The sequence below is a fragment of the Ricinus communis genome, chromosome 5 (genome assembly GCF_019578655.1).
Source record: "Ricinus communis isolate WT05 ecotype wild-type chromosome 5, ASM1957865v1, whole genome shotgun sequence".
Classification (NCBI taxonomy): Eukaryota; Viridiplantae; Streptophyta; class Magnoliopsida; order Malpighiales; family Euphorbiaceae; genus Ricinus; species Ricinus communis.
In genome coordinates, this window is record NC_063260.1 from 24,037,675 (window position 1) to 24,055,550 (window position 17,876).

At 33.8% G+C, this 17,876-nt stretch overlaps 5 protein-coding genes across 10 annotated transcripts; 4 read left to right on the plus strand and 1 right to left on the minus strand.

Moving 5' to 3' along the window:
• Positions 1-3,707: 3,707 nt before the first annotated feature.
• On the plus strand, positions 3,708-5,784 carry LOC8272136 (UDP-glucuronate 4-epimerase 5). Its single transcript, XM_002509552.4, has one exon. The coding sequence runs from the start codon at positions 4,209-4,211 to the stop codon at positions 5,520-5,522; it is 1,314 nt and encodes a 437-aa protein (XP_002509598.2). The 5' UTR covers positions 3,708-4,208; the 3' UTR covers positions 5,523-5,784.
• A 1,197-nt stretch (positions 5,785-6,981) lies between these two features.
• LOC8272137 lies at positions 6,982-9,385 on the minus strand (the record flags this gene model as incomplete). Its single annotated transcript, XM_015719494.3, is given in 3 exon segments — positions 6,982-7,493; positions 8,063-8,545; positions 8,547-9,385. Coding segments are annotated over 2 exon segments (1,104 nt in total), but the record flags the coding sequence as incomplete, so codon positions are not given.
• A 322-nt stretch (positions 9,386-9,707) lies between these two features.
• Positions 9,708-14,004, plus strand: LOC8272138. The gene is made up of 2 exons (XM_015716165.3): positions 9,708-11,848; positions 13,170-14,004. The coding sequence occupies exon 1, from the start codon at positions 10,485-10,487 to the stop codon at positions 11,628-11,630; it is 1,146 nt and encodes a 381-aa protein (XP_015571651.2). The 5' UTR covers positions 9,708-10,484; the 3' UTR covers positions 11,631-11,848; positions 13,170-14,004.
• LOC8272139 (flavonoid 3'-monooxygenase CYP75B137) lies at positions 12,419-14,004 on the plus strand. Its single transcript, XM_002509555.3, has 2 exons — positions 12,419-12,424; positions 13,170-14,004. The coding sequence occupies exons 1-2, from the start codon at positions 12,419-12,421 to the stop codon at positions 13,797-13,799; spliced, it is 636 nt and encodes a 211-aa protein (XP_002509601.3). The 3' UTR covers positions 13,800-14,004.
• Positions 14,005-15,323: 1,319 nt separating this feature from the next.
• LOC8272140 (probable calcium-binding protein CML13) lies at positions 15,324-17,712 on the plus strand. Of its 6 annotated transcripts, none has more exons than XR_007215755.1 (3): positions 15,324-15,910; positions 16,622-16,746; positions 17,203-17,712. XR_007215755.1 is itself a non-coding variant. In XM_048373762.1 (2 exons), exon 1 carries the CDS (start codon positions 15,466-15,468, stop codon positions 15,907-15,909), a length of 444 nt encoding a protein of 147 aa, XP_048229719.1. In that variant the 5' UTR covers positions 15,324-15,465; the 3' UTR covers position 15,910; positions 17,154-17,712. The 6 variants fall into 6 exon arrangements, 4 of the variants coding, with proteins under 4 accessions (XP_048229719.1, XP_048229718.1, XP_048229720.1 ...); XR_007215756.1 differs by lacking the exon at positions 16,622-16,746 and having other exon boundaries at positions 17,203-17,314; positions 17,478-17,712; XM_048373762.1 differs by lacking the exon at positions 16,622-16,746 and having other exon boundaries at positions 17,154-17,712.
• Positions 17,713-17,876: the final 164 nt, after the last annotated feature.

Below are 17,876 nucleotides of genomic sequence, written 5' to 3' on the forward strand. Positions count from 1 at the left end.
CTCTTATATCATTTGTTGCCGACTTTATGTATATGCCAATTAATATATTCAACTAAGAACTGAAGAGAATTGTCTGTTCTCTATTGATTATAAAATGTTTTGGTCCCTTTATTTTCATAACTAACTCTATAACTTTTAAATGTTTGTTTGAATTGATTACTTATTCTCAAAAAATATTTGAACTAAGCGTCCATATTTCGGACCCACCAAATGTCTGGAGCCTCCTGATGATGTCACTTCTTTCAGGAGCCCCTGATGATATGTTTCATGACAAATATGTGGTTGTTTATCCATGCCTGATAACTGTTTAGTTCATTTGGTTATTTCTCACATTTTACATTTACTTTTTAAGGAGTAAAAAATTTTAAGTTTGAGTTCGATTTCGAGTGCTCTTCAAGTGATTTTTTTATTTTTATAATAAATATAAAAAAATAATTATTTTTTATCATGCGTAGTCCATTATCTATTATACCTTTTTTTTTAGGGTATTCCTCCTTACATGTAGTCCAACTCCAAATTAAATTTTTTTCAGCAATTTTACACCGCTGATTTTTCATCAAAGAAATTTTTTACCTAAATCATGATTTTCCTTTACTTTTAAAAGTATTTTATATCTTGTGATCCATGGCTAGGATCTAGAAGAAACCCTATTGACGTCTTGACACCAGCACAAGTAAATTGCTGGTTTTATGTAAATTAATAAAAGTGCCCCTAATTTTCTGCTGGAAAATCTGATTTGTTGAGACCAGTCATTCGTATGTGAAATTTCTCAAATCCATGGCCTTGGGAGTAGCTATGTGTAGACCGGATAGGAGAGCCCATGATGTGGATACATAATTGAATAATTCTTAATGCGCATTTGAAGTGGAATTAAGTAACTGTTCGGATTCACACCACATTTGTGACGATGCATTTTGTACTTTGATAACAACTGAAACTACAGCTCTTACATCAACTTTCCCCTTCATTCTCCCTACATGTAATGTCTTTTTCCGCTTCCCCTCAATTTTGAATTTCTCCTCTTTGTTAATCAATTTTTATGTGGTTTAGGGCTGCAGGTTTTGTATATCTAATTGTTTATGTATGGGTCCAATCATTTATTTATTTGATTTTTCTATGTCCATTTTTTATTATTAAAATACATTTAAAATTATATATTATTCTTATTATTATTTTCATATTACTTTTTTATATAATTTTATAGTTAAAAAATCAAAATTAAATATATAATAATAATTTTAGTACTTGAACGGGATTATCTGGGTTTTTCTTGGTTCAATACTTCAGTTCCTTACTGATTTTCCAAAAAGGAAAATCTAATCGATTTGGTTACACTAGTTATTTTTGTTCCTCTTCTAAATAGACAGAGCCAAAAACTGATTTTTAAGTCTCATTAAAAGCTCCAATCTCATCTTTAGCTGTTGGACTAATAACTTATGACTCACTTAGTAGGCTGTGATCATGGATTGAGATATACTCATACAAACACATTATTGACACACAGAGTTTGATTTTAGGTTTCATGAACATGTCCAGATCTATAACTATATTTTATTGTTGGACTAGTAATTCAAATGTTGACTTTAGACATTGCCCATTACCCCGACTTTCATTAATTTAGGCTACTAATTCATTTAGCTTCTGGCTTTACATTTTTATTGCTTCAGGTTAAACATGTCAAAACTCACATTTTGTTGCTAGGTTAGCACTTCATGTAGGTTTAAGCTTTAAAGATTTCTTTTTCTTTTTCTTTCTTAGCTCTAAGAATTAAGTTGTTATTTATACACATTATATTATCTAAAGTCCTATTTAAATACATTTTAATAAATTTTATTTAATTATTTTAAGATTTTAAAATAAGTATTTGTTCTTTTAGAAATATTTTTCGACAATAATTTTTAAATTTTTATAGTAAAAAATTAGAAATTTTTAAAATTTAATAATTATGAGTCGAAACAAATAGTTTATCCTAAATTTATTAATATAACTATTAAATATTTCATATATGTGCATTCTTTCATATATTTTATATTTAAATGTAACAAAAAAATTTATTAACTCGCTGACTTTTACCATAATCTCTTTTATCTTTTTAGTTTCTGTCTTATATTTGTCATATCGGTTTTCTAATAATGTAGCTACCATTTGACCAACTCTGTGAAACAGAGTCTTCTATAGGCTTCTTCCTAATTTTTCCATACCTTGTATTTCTTATAAGATCACTGAAGCCAATCAACTAAACTCTTAACATTTAGGTGGTATTATTATTTTTGATAAGTTCTGATTGTTTTATTGATATTTACAGTAGAATTAAAATTGAGAATCGAATGTCATTCTTATTTTTAAAAAAATGATTTTATTAAAATTCGATCAAGGAGCTTCTACAAAAAGGAATGAATTTGATAATTAATTTTTTATAACAAACGAATGGGATAAAGTTAAATGGATGTAGCTAGGCAGGGAAGGGAAAGGAAAGAAAAGGATTGTGCATGTTTCTTGGAGGTTAGTTTTCATGATGAAATTATACTAGTGAATTTGGTGAATGTCTGGGATTCAAAATCTTAGCTTAAATTAGAAAACAAGATACCATATTAGGTTCTCTGAGGAATTGTTGCCTTCTTTGCAAGTTTTCTCACCTAGCTAACCAAAATGCATTATGCATTCACACCCAATTCCCTCTCCACTTCCTTTCATTAATATTAATATCAGAATTTTGTTTTAAAAATTTATAATAATAAAAGAATTTGAAATCCCAAACCTGACTATGTACTTTCGACTTCCAATCTAACTCATATACAATATACGAGGGGAGTATATGGTGCCCATATTATTAATAATTATAGTATCGCCTAACCATGTTATGTGTTTTACTTAAGTAAAACTAATTTCAGCAAATTCAGTAAAAAATTAGAAAAATATTAGCATTTTTATTTTATTTAATAATCTAATTATTAATCTAAGCTTTTAGATTTAAATAAAAATAATTATATCAAAATTCAAAAAGCTTATATGTAACTCTTCCCATTCTATACTAATTAGTATTTTTTTTAGTATTTCTATTAGATTAAAAAATTATTTAACAGATTTAATTATAAGAATATAATTAAATAAGACTAAATTATATTTTTATAGATATTTATAAAATTTATAGATTTACAAAGTAGATTATAGATAAAGTTAACACAGGAATGAAATAAAAAAAAAAAAAGTTTCTATACAAATGATAAATAGTTAAATTTTTTTATTTAAAAAAAATAAATTTGTATGAAATGGAAATAGCAATGTACAATTGATATGTATTTAAAAAAAAGAAGAAAAAAAAAAAGAATGAGTTATCAAAATTGAGAAGAGACGAGACTAGTTCAGGCGTCACAATATGACCTCCAAAATGGTTCAAACACAATGATCTCAAAATTACATATGAAAACACAAAGTTGAAGAATGTTGCTTGTGTGAAAACAAAGAAAATTGTATAACCAATTACATCTCCTGCTTTTGCAGCACTCATTTTTTGAACACATGATACCTATTTATTCACAGAAAATTCAGACGAGAAAAGTACATTCAGTTCCGGGGAAAATTCGTATCATCAGGTGGGCAAAGAGCCAAAGTTTTTATTTTTTGCATTAAATCTTGCAATTAGTTATTAGATTCTAGCTGTGTTTAATTATAATATTCTATCATTTTAGGAAATGATTTTTGAATTTCATGCGATAATACTAAAGTATAATAGTCTCTGCCAAAACTGCATGCAGCCCAATCCAACTTCCGAATTTTACCGGATTTAAATTTTTTACTAAATTAAAATTAAATAGAGCAAAATTACAAAATGATTTAGATAAATTACTGCAATTACAAGATAAATTAGCACCAACAGATTGAAAAGAATGAAGATTAAGCTAAAAACCTAACAATCTAACTCAACCTTTCAACAACAAAAGTCTAAAACAGTAAAACCTCAGTCTCCTCTCTCAATAAATTCGCAAACTTTCTCATTTTCACTTTTCCCAACACACTCCTCTCCCCCTTATAAAAACACCCACCACCATTTTTGACAAAGACCCCCAAAAGAAAAACCCCAAAATCCCACTAACAAAGTTTTTTTTTTTAAAAAAAAAAGCCCACCACCGCTGGACCACCGTCTCAACCGCCGCTGCCACTATAAAAAAAAAGTTGTGATTTTTTTCTAGTTTTTTTAGGTACCCACTATGTCCTCACTGCTCGATACCACTCCACCGTCAACACCAGGCAAATTCAAACCGGAAAAGTCCGCCGCCGCCGCTTATCTCCACCACCCTCATCACCGGTTTCTTCGCTTACAGAAACTCACTTTTTATTCCTTTCTTTTCCTTATTCTCTTCCTTTTCTTCTTCATCCTCTCCCCATCTCCCCCTTCCTCTTCCAAGCCTCCTTTCTCTGGGCGTGAATTGGGTGGCCCACTTTGGGAAAAAAAAGTAGCTAAATCGGCTCGTCCCAAGTCACGCTCTGGCTTAACAGTCTTAGTCACTGGTGCTGCTGGTTTTGTAGGTACCCATGTGTCAGTTGCATTAAAACGTAGGGGAGATGGTGTGCTTGGGCTTGATAATTTTAATCATTATTATGATGTTAGCCTTAAAAGAGGTAGACAGAAGGTACTAGAGAAGTCTGGGATTTTTGTAATTGAAGGTGATATTAATGATATGGGATTGCTGAACAAGATTTTCGATACGGTGCGTTTTACTCATGTAATGCATTTAGCTGCTCAAGCTGGTGTTCGTTATGCAATGCAGAATCCAAAGTCTTATGTCAATAGTAATATTGCTGGCTTTGTTAATTTACTTGAGGTTTGTAAATCAGCAAACCCACAACCTGCAGTTGTTTGGGCTTCTTCGAGTTCAGTTTATGGACTGAATTTCAAGGTGCCCTTTTCAGAGAAGGATAGAACTGATCAGCCTGCAAGTTTATATGCAGCTACGAAGAAAGCTGGAGAGGAAATTGCTCATTCGTATAATCATATTTATGGTTTGTCAATTACTGGTTTAAGGTTTTTTACTGTTTATGGACCTTGGGGAAGGCCTGACATGGCCTATTTCTTTTTCACTAAGGATATTTTGAAGGGGAAGGAGATTGGTATCTTTCAAACAGCTGATGGAAGGAGTGTAGCAAGGGATTTTACTTACATTGATGATATTGTGAAAGGCTGTTTAGCTGCTTTGGATACCGCCAAGAAGAGTACTGGGAGTGGTGGCAAGAAGAAGGGTGCCGCTCAATTCAGGCTTTTTAATTTGGGGAATACTTCACCTGTACCTGTTAGTAGGCTTGTTGGGATTTTGGAGAGTCTCTTGAAGGTGAAAGCTAAGAAGAAAGTGTTGCCATTGCCAAGAAATGGGGACGTTGAGTTTACACATGCCAATATTAGTTTTGCGCAAAGAGAGCTTGGATATAGGCCTACAACTGATTTGGGAACAGGGCTTAAGAAGTTTGTGAGATGGTATCTCAATCATTATTCGGGTTCAAGATCGACGAAGAAGAGTTCTTGGTGAATTGATATTTACTTTGAACTTTTAATTATATATGCTTGCACATATCCTTGAAATCTTCCTTCATTTATCATCATACAAAGAGGAACGTCTTGCAATGTGTCCTTGCTGATTGATGAACATGTTCCGATTTGAATCAACAGAAATTGGTATTTATTTTTGTTTCTCCTCACATATTTGCTTCATTCTTTTAGGGTTCATTTATAGTTCAGAGACGTTGTATAATTGTGAAGCAATTTAAATAATTACATTGATTTTGAATTGAGCTTACTTGTCCATGTTCTAATTCTGCTTCATTGGGAAAATATTGGAAAATCGTATCAATCTTTTCTTTTATCACAGTGTGCACAATTTGACCCAGTTTAGCTAACTTAGCTAGAATTTGGAATGATTGACTGGCCTGTTTCAATCTTCTGTTTGTTCGGTAAATGCAGGCATGGCATACTGAACTCAGTTTGATTTCTTCCCTTTTGTATGCAATTAATTTGTGGTAATGGTAATGTTGTAAATTCTAATTAATTCTTTCTGGGCCACTTCTGTTCTTTGGCATCATGCACTGTATCACTGGAGATAAATAAATATACTAAACCTGATGGCTCCAGTTGGTTTTAGGTTTGGTATCAAAATCAGAGTGTTTTTCTTTCCTCTGTTTTCCATGCATCAGTTGCATTTATATTCTCATAGCTATTTTTGTTTATAATAATACTGCAGATGATATTTAACTCTACTAATCATTACACGAAGCCAAGGTCGCACAAAGTAGAATGCCTTTTCACACTCCAATAGTGGCATATAGTTGTCCTCACTTTTAATTTGTGAGCATATGTAAAATGTATTCACATAGGAAGATTTTTTTGCTTAAAAACTGAAGTTTTATTTCAGGGATAGATGACAGCATCTCACTTTGTTTGAGGCTTTGGTGTTTTTGCTCAGGGCACTAGGAAGCAATAAGCAAGTAGTCATTCTTCATTCCAAATATGTTAGTATTGAAGAAGTTTTAAGTAAAGGTTGTACCTTTTATTGACGTAGAGTTTATCAAACTTGCATATCTGTTTTTGTGGTATGGCATGTTCATTTGTATCTGGTTTGTGCATGATTTACTGTTTATTCTTTCCGGGAGAACTGGATGATTTTGTTGGACATAAAGACGTAGGGATTAACTTATAAAATCTTCTGTATCTGTTAACGCATTTGTGTTTGATTGCTTGCTTTGAGTTCATTGTTTGGTTTGTCTTTATTCTTGCTGTGCAGTGGCTAGTAGGCAATTTGTTGCAGAGACGAGTCATCTTCTCATAACTTCATTTAATTAAGTACTTGTAGTATTGTTGTAGTCTAAAGGAAAATGCATGTTCTTGGATATTAAAGTCACCACTTCTGATGATATGTATAGCAGATTGTTCAAAGTACCACTTGATGCAGGCAAGCAAGCAAGAGTTGCTTTGTAAACATCTGAAAGAGCATGTTGTTACCGAAGGGACCTAGGTTTCCTTTTCTTAGAAAGGAAAGGGTTATTTTCATTTAGTCACAGATAATTGATAACAGTAGTTTTCCATGAGCTATTGAAAGTTGAGACACTTAACATCCTCTTAACTAGTTTTATCTTAGGCTCGCTTTTCAAGTTGCCTAATGTCATTTTGGACAGTATGGATATCATTAAGCAGCAAGTCTGAGTTTTCTTTTCTCTATAAACTGGAAAATGAACAAATATAGATTCCAAGGTGCAGGAAGCTACTTCTTTTTGAAGGGGTTCATCAACTCTATCAAAAATTCAAAACTCCAGGAAAAGGCACGACAGCCGGGTTCTTGATTTTATCCCTCATTTCTTCCTGCTCAATTAGCAAAGAACATTTTGGCATGAAAAACAAAAAATGGCTCTGCTGGTAGGCTCCAGTCTGAAAGTTCTCTCTCTATTAGGAATAGGGCAGAGCATTTCCAGACAAGTACGTATGTGCCTGCATCCCTGAAATGAAATACCTGCATCTAAGTTAACAATATCATCAATCATCTGAATCCCATGCCTTTATTAAGTAAAATCAGATCTAGAAAAATTCTAAAACCTTCTAGTTCCCTTAGCATCTGCCTAAATTCTCCAACTGAATTCAAACTCCCACATGCAGATTCATAGAAAAAAGTCCATATTTTAGAGCTTGAAGAATACTTTCAAAGGTTTTTATCAAAATTAAAGAAACACATTTTTGTCAAGATTCATGCATTAAGGTTTTTGATGCGAAGTTATACTTCTGGTTCCATCAGCTTAAGGACCAGGCTCCTGAATAGCAATGTGAAGAGACCAGAAAACGAGCAATGTGAAGAGACCAGAAAACAAGCATGGATAAACCATTGTTTTTATCATTTATAAGGTCAATGACGTGTGCTGGAGTTCAAACTTCAACAATACTAAAACAACAGACACCAATTACTCTTGAGTAGATATCCAGGCATATGACAAACAACAATCAATTCAATCTGCAATTATCGTTGACGGAAACCAAAATAACTATATCTAGACGCAGATTATAAAAAAGAAAATACGAAAAACTTACGGCTCCAACATAGTTCCCTTTCTGATTTATATTTTCGCCAGAGGGGAGAGCTTAAGAATCATAAACTTCTTCCTGGAGTGCAGAATAAGGTGGCAGCAATCAGATTCCATGCTTTCACGCAGTCTGCTTGTTCAACTTCATTGAAGCAATGTTGAGTTCCACCAAGTCATGAAAAACTGATCCAATTTGCGACCTCCAAACGATCATTAGCATAATTTCTAAGAAATAGGTTCAGTATCCGAGTTCAGCTCCCACCAAGCACCGACAGCTTCCTTTTGCATACAATTAGCCCCATTTTCATCACTGAAACCATCAAAATCCCCATTTTCAATCTCATCATTATCACTATTGTAATCATTAAATGCATTAACCACAAACTTCTTCTGCTCCTCTGGATTGTATGTCCACTCCAATTTCTTCAAAATATCACGGTCCTTCCACTTTCCCACAACAGATACTGCCTCCTTCTTAGCCTTTCCCATCAATATCCTGCCAAGAAAACTCCGCGTCAGCAACCCTCTTCAATGCCCCATCATTTATATCCCCAACAACAACTGTCTTCACACACCTCAATTTAGCCTCTTTCAAAACACCAACAAAATCTGAATCATCTGATACAAGCACTAAACATTCTGCTCTCCTCTTATCCATCATATCCACTATATGCTCCCTTAATGCTACATCAGCAGCCTGTGGCTTATCTGATACAGTTGTAACCCAAAAACCTGCTCTTTTTAACTCATCAGCCAAACCGTACCCTACTTTTGGAGTCAAAACATCCCTTGCTGCGTTCTTATACTTTTGCATCTTCATAGCATATTTAGCCACTAAATTAACTCTCCTTTTCCCTCTTGCTGATTCTATCTGATTCAATCTCTTCTGCTGTTCTCTCTCATGAATTTGCTTAAAATGATTAATCAATTTCTCATTATTATAAAACCTTCTCCCACACACTCTACATAGATATGGTTCAACTGGTTTAATCACACCCTTTTTTTCTAAATGATTCAACAATTTTCTCTCTTTTCTTTGCTCTTTCACAACATGTGGGACATAACTGAATGCATGCCTATTAGCATAAGCCACCATGTATTTAACAAACCCAAACGAAGATGCTGCCTTTTTGAGCTTAAAAGCAGCTTCATATGGAGGGAATGAATTTGGTGGCTTATTGTCTAAATCCCAGAAAATTGCAACGCTGTTATGGGGTTTTCGTGGGTTTTCAGTTGGTGTTAGGTTTGAAGAATCTAAATCCAGTTTTGAATCAAAATGACAGTATCTAAACAATCTGAGATCAGGGCTTCTGATGTTTAGCTGTGTGTATCATAGAGAGTAGAAAATGATAGGAAATTTGAGATACATAGGAAGAGAAATTGGTGATAAAGATTATGGTCAAGAGAAATGAGGAAGTTCAATTACAGAATCAAAGAGACAGAATGGAAAAAAATTGTTTATTTTCTTCAAAGCCACTAAAATAAATAAATAAAACATACAAAAAAATATAAAAATATTAAATTAAAAAGAAAAGAACCATCCTAAGTACTGTAAAAAAATAAATTAATAAAAATTTTCTTAAAAAAACCACTGCTTTAAACGGCAACGCATCACTCCACCCCGCATCTGACGGCGTCGTATTTACTTAACCTGCCTGCCATTTCGTCATGTCCTTGAAAGTTACGCACACAACGTACACCAGAGAACCGAGAAACCGAGAGAGAGAGAGAGACGACCCGAATCCGAACCGAAAAGAAAATGGGCAAGGATCTGAGCGAGGAGCAAGTCTCATCAGTCTCCTCTCTCAATAAATTCGCAAACTTTCTCATTTTCACTTTTCCCAACACACTCCTCTCCCCCTTATAAAAACACCCACCACCATTTTTGATAAAGACCCCCACAAGAAAAACCCCAAAATCCCACTAACAAAGATTTTTTTTTTTTTAAAAAAAAAAAGCCCACACCGCTGGACCACCGTCTCAACCGCCGCTGCCACTATCAAAAAAAAGTTGTGGTTTTTTTCTAGTTTTTTTAGGTACCCAGTATGTCCTCACTACTCGATTCCACTCCACCGTCAACACCAGGGAAATTCAAACCGGAAAAGTCGCCGCCGCCGCTTATCTCCACCACCCTCATCACCGGTTTCTCCGCTTACAGAAACTCACTTTTTATTCCTTTCTTTTGTTAACTTAGATTAAAGCAGTGGTTTTTTAAAGAAATTTTTTATTAATTTATTCTTTTACAGTACTTAGGATGGCTCTTTTCTTTTAATTTAATATTTTTATATTTTTTTGTATGTTTTATTTATTTATTTATTTTAGTGGCTTTGAAGAAAATAAACAAATTTTTTTCATTCTGTCTGTTTGATTCTTTAATTGAACTTGCTCATTTCTCTTGGCCATAATCATTAACACCAATTTCTTTTCCTATGTATCTCAAATTTCCTATCCTTTTCTACTCTGTACGATACACACAGCTAAACATCAGAAGCCCTGATCTCAGATTGTTTAGATACTGTCATTTTGATTCAAAACTGGATTTAGATTCTTCAAACCTAACACCAACTGCAAACCCACGAAAACCCCATAACAGCGTTGCAATTTTCTGGGATTTAGACAATAAGCCACCAAATTCATTCCCTCCATATGAAGCTGCTTTTAAGCTCAAAAAGGCAGCATCTTCGTTTGGGTTTGTTAAATACATGGTGGCTTATGCTAATAGGCATGCATTCAGTTATGTCCCACATGTTGTGAAAGAGCAAAGAAAAGAGAGAAAATTGTTGAATCATTTAGAAAAAAAGGGTGTGATTAAACCAGTTGAACCATATCTATGTAGAGTGTGTGGGAGAAGGTTTTATAATAATGAGAAATTGATTAATCATTTTAAGCAAATTCATGAGAGAGAACAGCAGAAGAGATTGAATCAGATAGAATCAGCAAGAGGGAAAAGGAGAGTTAATTTAGTGGCTAAATATGCTATGAAGATGCAAAAGTATAAGAACGCAGCAAGGGATGTTTTGACTCCAAAAGTAGGGTACGGTTTGGCTGATGAGTTAAAAAGAGCAGGTTTTTGGGTTACAACTGTATCAGATAAGCCACAGGCTGCTGATGTAGCATTAAGGGAGCATATAGTGGATATGATGGATAAGAGGAGAGCAGAATGTTTAGTGCTTGTATCAGATGATTCAGATTTTGTTGGTGTTTTGAAAGAGGCTAAATTGAGGTGTGTGAAGACAGTTGTTGTTGGGGATATAAATGATGGGGCATTGAAGAGGGTTGCTGATGCGGAGTTTTCTTGGCAGGAGATATTGATGGGAAAGGCTAAGAAGGAGGCAGTATCTGTTGTGGGAAAGTGGAAGGACCGTGATATTTTGAAGAAATTGGAGTGGACATACAATCCAGAGGAACAAAAGAAGTTTGTGGTTAATGCATTTAATGATTACAATAGTGATAATGATGAGATTGATAATGGGGATTTTGATGGTTTCAGTGATGAAAATGGGGCTAATTGTATGCAAAAGGAAGCTGTCGGTGCTTGGTGGGAGCTGAACTCGGAGACTGAACCTATTTCTTAGAAATTATGCTAATGATCGTTTGGAGGTCGCAAATTGGATCAGTTTTTCATGAATTGGTGGAACTCAACATTACTTCAATGAAGTTGAACAATCAGACTGCGTGAAAGCATGGAATCTGATTGCTGCCACCTTATTCTGCACTCCAGGAAGAAGTTTATGATTCTTAAGCCCTCCCCTGTGGCGAAAATATAAATCAGAAAGGGAACTATGTTGGAGCCGTAAGTTTTTTGTATTTTCTTTTTTATAATCTGCGTCTAGATATAGTTATTTTGGTTTCCGTCAACGATAAATGCAGATTGAATTGATTGTTGTTTGTCATATGCCTGGATATCTACTCAAGAGTAATTGGGGTCTGTTGTTTTAGTATTGTTGAAGTTTGAACTCCAGCACACGTCATTGACCTTATAAATGATAAAAACAATGGTTTATCCATGCTTGTTTTCTGGTCTCTTCACATTGCTCGTTTTCTGGTCTCTTCACATTGCTATTCAGGAGCCTGGTCCTTAAGCTGATGGAACCAGAAGTATAACTTCGCATCAAAAATCTTAATGCATGAATCTTGACAAATGGCAATAATGTGCTTCTTTAATTTTGATAAAAACCTTTGAAAGTATTCTTCAAGCTCTAAAATATGGACTTTTTTCTATGAATCTGCATGTGGGAGTTTGAATTCAGTTGGAGAATTTAGGCAGATGCTAAGGGAACTAGAAGGTTTTAGAATTTTTCTAGATCTGATTTTACTTAATAAAGGCATGGGATCCAGATGATTGATGATATTGTTAACTTAGATGCAGGTATTTCATTTCAGGGATACAGTCACATCCGTACTTGTCTGGAAATGCTCTGCCCTATTTCTAATAGAGAGAGAACTTTCAGACTGGAGCCTACCAGCAGAACCATTTTCTGTTTTTCATGCCAAAATGTTCTTTGCTAATTGAGCAGGAAGAAATGAGGGATAAAATAATTTTTACTTTGTTTTAAACAAAATCACTCTAGAAAGCACATTTTTATATCCGTGTCCTAAGGATCAAACAGAGCAAAAGTTTATACAATGTGTTAACTGATCCATCTAGATGAAACACACGTCATCTATCGACAAAGCCAATATAAATACATAATTACATTATTGATTTTTTGTTATGATCGGTTTCCATATAGTTGTGTAGCTATGCATTGACCATTTGATACATGTGATGTCTTCATATGAGTGTAAATGATAGAGTGGAAAGTACCTTCATTCTGCATAGTACGTCCTAGGTCCAAGATGTGGATGCTGCACTTTTTAAACCCATTAATTTTTCTTTGTAGCAAAATTTATTTTCTCTTTGTAATTTTGAGTTTAGTTAGATTTACTTTGCATTTTATTTTCGGTTTATTTTAATTCAATTATGCAAATTTTGATCTTGTTTTAATTTGTAATTTTTGCATTAATTCAGTTTATTTTAGAAATCGAACTGACTAATGCACGTACTGAAAATGTGTTAAATAGAGTTTATTTAAGAATTTTTGGTATTGATTTACTCAAGTTTTTCTGATTAGGATATTGTGACTGGCGGAACAGACACAACATCAACAATGGTTGAATGGGTATTTGCAGAGGTAATGAAACATCAAGAAATAATGGAAAAGGTCCAGCAAGAATTAGATGAAGTTGTGGGGTTGAATAACTGTGTGGAAGAGTTCCACTTGCCCAAACTATGTTATCTAGATGCTGTGGTTAAGGAGACACTCCGCTTGCATCCTGCACTTCCTTTGCTAGTGCCTCGTCGTACAAGTCAACCATGCGAACTAGGAGGATATACCATTCCCAAAGGAACTACAATTTTCCTAAATGTTTATGCTATTCATAGGGATCCTCAGTTTTGGGACAATCCCTTGGAATTCAGGCCTGAGAGGTTTTTAAACAACATAAATGCCGGAAATTTTGATTTCTCTGGCAACAATTTTCAGTATCTTCCATTTGGATCAGGAAGAAGAGTTTGTGCTGGGCTGCCTCTGGGAGAGAAAATGTTGATGTACCAAGTGGCTACGTTTCTGCACTCATTTAACTGGAAGTTACCCAATGACACAGAGCTAGAATTATCGGACAAGCATGGGATTGTTATTAGGAAATTGAAGCCTTTGGTTGCTATACCAACACCTAGACTATCTAATTTAGACCTCTACTAGGGGGAGATGTATCTGCATATTTCCTTTCAAGTTACAAAGCAACACTCATAAAATGGCTTGCCTTGCCAACCTAGTTTGGAAATAATTATTGCTGTATCCGAAACTTATTCCCTTCTCCTGAATATGTAATATTATTTTGTTCTTATAAACAGATTGCTGTAGTAAACTACTAAAATACTATTCACTCGAATACTTTCTTTGTCAAGCTATTCACTGTAATACTGTGAGATGCATGGATATGTTTTTACGTCAGACAGACAGAATGGATTTGTGTGTGCACAATTCTTACTTAAACTATAGTCTATGATGGATGATTTCATAGAAAATGTGGATCTTATCACTTAAATTTGCTGTATATCTCACAATTCATATGAGACTTTTTCTTTACATAAATTGGATTGTTATTATTTTTGAGGGATAATGGGATTGTTATCAAGTGCTACAAGAATATGTCTGAAATTTCTTTTAATTCAATAGATTAAATTTTTTAAACTTTTTTAAACTACTTTCTAATAAATATGTTTCTAAAAAATGTATCTCTGTTGGTTTAGCTTATCAATGCAGCTAGTAACTAGTGGCTGATAGTTGATGGCTAATAAATTAAACCGTTTTGTAGAATTTTATTAGCAATTGCTGTTAGTATATTAAATAACAATTGAAAGTATAATTTATCGTTAAATATATTATATTTTATTATATTTAATTATACAAATTAATAAAAATAATTTATAATAATTAAAAAATTTATATTCAATTCTTTTAGTTCAATTGTATTTATTATTAAAAATATTTATAAAAGTTATTTTAAAAGTAGAAATTTAAATTTAAATTTTATTAATAAAATTTTTTAATTTCAAATGCCATAATTTTAAATATTATAATTATTTAAGTATTAAGAATAATTTCAAAATAATAATTATTTATTTTAAAATATTAAAATTTAATTATATGAGATCAATTTAAATAACGTTATTGTTAATAAGTTTTAATAAAGATAACAGTGTATAAATAAATAAAAAAATCAAATCAGCTATTAGTTGATAAGAAAAAGAACTAAAATAAAACTGATATAATCAGTAGCTGATTGAGACTAAATCAGCTATCAATTATTATTTCTTAAGTCTTTATCAAACGCTTTACTATAGTTGTTCAATGAAAAATGATAGCTGTATCAAACTTCTAAATCAAACAACTTCATAGAAAAAAAATATTATTGAAAAGCAAAACGAAATTTTTATCCCAAATTTTCATATACTCTACATTATGGTTGAAGTTTTATTTCAAAATCTTATGTTAAACACTTTCAAAACTTGCAAAGCTTAAATAACATATTAAATTTTTTTTTGTTTAAATAAAAGTAGGTTATATACTCTTAAAATTGTAAAGACGTAGGGATTAAAAAGAAAAGAACCATCCTAAGCACTGTAAAAAAATAAATTAATAAAAACTTTCTTAAAAAGACCACTGCTTTAAACGCCAACGCATCACTCCACCCCGCATCCGACGGCGTCGTATTTACTTAACCTGCCTCCCATTTCGTCATGTCCTTGAAAGTTACGCACACAACGTGCACCAGAGAACCGAGAAACCGAGAGAAAGAGAGAGAGAGAGCATCGATTTTTCTAATTTCTAGAGAGAGACGACCCGAATCCGAACCGGAAAGAAAATGGGCAAGGATCTGAGCGAGGAGCAAGTCTCATCAATGAAAGAAGCGTTCACACTATTCGACACAGACGGTGACGGCAAGATCGCGCCATCCGAATTGGGGATCCTAATGCGATCTCTGGGAGGCAACCCGACCCAAGCCCAACTCAAAACCATAATAGCCGAAGAAAACCTAACAGCAGCTTTTGATTTCCCTAGATTTCTGGATCTGATGGCAAAGCACATGAAGCCAGAGCCGTTCGATCGGCAGCTTCGTGATGCGTTTAAGGTGCTTGATAAGGACAATACTGGTTACGTCTCTGTAGCGGATCTGCGCCATATTTTGACTAGTATTGGGGAAAAGTTGGAGCCAGCTGAGTTCGATGAGTGGATTAGGGAAGTGGATGTCGGATCGGATGGGAGGATCCGGTACGAGGATTTTATTGCTAGGATGGTGGCTAAGTGATGTAAGATCCAGCATGTGTTCTTTTTTTTTTTTCTTTTCAATTTTATTTAAGTTTCCGCATGAGTAATGTTGGGCTTTTTGTTTCTTATTTTGCTTTGGGGAATTAGGGTTTGTTTTGAGTATTTATGTCTTGGATTGTCGATGGTGTTCTAATTGTTAAAGTAATGCCAAGTCTTTTTTTTCTTTTCCTTTTGGTTACAGATTCAGCGTCGATAATGTGTAGCTGATGTATTGACACTTCTATTCAATCTGTGTGCTTTCTTCTTCTTCTTCTGTTTTTTTGTAATTGATTTGATTGATCTAAAAAAGTTGGTGCCCTTTTTGGCATTTCCTTTGAATGAAGGCTCTTCTTTTTTATTTGTTTATTAAGATGCGTGTAATGATTTACAAGTTAGTGCATTTTGAATTATGGACTATGACTTGGGAGTTTGATGGGTATTTGTCTGTTTATTATGGATTATGACTTGAAGAGTGAGTATGCAATGAGCAGCATATTTGAAATCAGAAACATGTTCGACGAGTAATTTCATGTCTGGCAAGCTTGTTTCATGTCGGAGAATCTTGTCCGCATTGAGATTTGTGTATTCTTTTCTGGTAAATTTTGGTTTTTGGTAACCCGGATTAGCAGCTCTCTAGTTTACGGTGACTGTATTTTCATGCGTAGTGCACAATCTCATGATCTATTAATTCTGTTCGCGTGGCTCGATTTCAGTTGGAAAGGTTGTGCTTGATTCTTCGTGAAGTTGAGATCTTGCGTTGTGTGAGAGAAAGTGCACAAACAGATTGAGCCTGATGACCACATAGATTTAATTAGCCAGTTCAAGGGTGGTAACGATGGTATCATCATCTCCATTACTTGTGAATCGGTCTTGTGTGGGGTTTATTGGGTGTTCTTAATTTGTCTGTCCAGTAAAAACTTTGTTGTGGTGGTTGCTGTTAGAAGTTTTAGTCGAGGCATGTTCATTTTCAATTTTTCACTCGCCATGCTTATGGACCTATGATCTAAACTAGAAGGAAATGTTGGAGATTGAGTTTCGTTGATCTGCATTTAAGGGCCAAGGCTAGATAGTTCGATATTTTCATTCCTTTACCATGCTAGTCATGCATTTGAGATAAGCAAAAGGTCTAGATACAGAATATATCTGTCTTCTTGAGCTAATCCTATTAGAAAACCTTTGTTTCTTTTTCAATATATTTAACTAGCAAATGCTCTTTTTCCGGACGAAAAACTGTCATCGCCTTAGATGCGGAGGTGAAACTGCTTGCAAGTTGTCAGCTGATTTTTGTTTTCAGATTTGGGGACATGAGGCTGATGGCTCCTTGGAAAGAAAAAGAAAAGTGTGATGGCGTTAGAAAATCTATTCTGAGGCTTGTCATAGCTAAGGAGCGAAAATGGAAATCCCAGGCATGTGGTCCTATAATCTAAATATCTTTGTTACAATTGCCGACAATTTGAGCCGGGTCAAATTAAACAGGTTAATTGAAAGCTACTGGTGATTCTTAAATGCTATGTTTCTACCATTTAAATGTTAAATGAGCTATTACAATGGAAGACATGCCTCATGCAGATATAAACAAAGGTGCTAAGTGTCGAGGGCTTCCATTTGTAGAGCAGAAATGTTTGAGCACCATCCTGTTTCAATCTAAAAATTTCTGCTTGTAGTTGCTTCCTCCTCCTCCTCCTCTTCCTCCTGTTCTACTTTATCCAGTTCACCTGAACTTTATCACTACTGTCGTTCTTTATCCGATTACCTAAACTCGCATATTGTCATAACTATTTAATATATTATTATTGCTCAGCAATTTTGCTTTTTTTTTTTTTTTCTTTCTTTTACTCAAATATAAAGTTTGTTTGCAATTTCATAAAAATATAAATTCATTCATAACTAACATTATAATATTTTATGTGGATAATATTCTAAATAATCTAGGAACATCTTTAATGCCAATAAAAAATCTTGAAATTA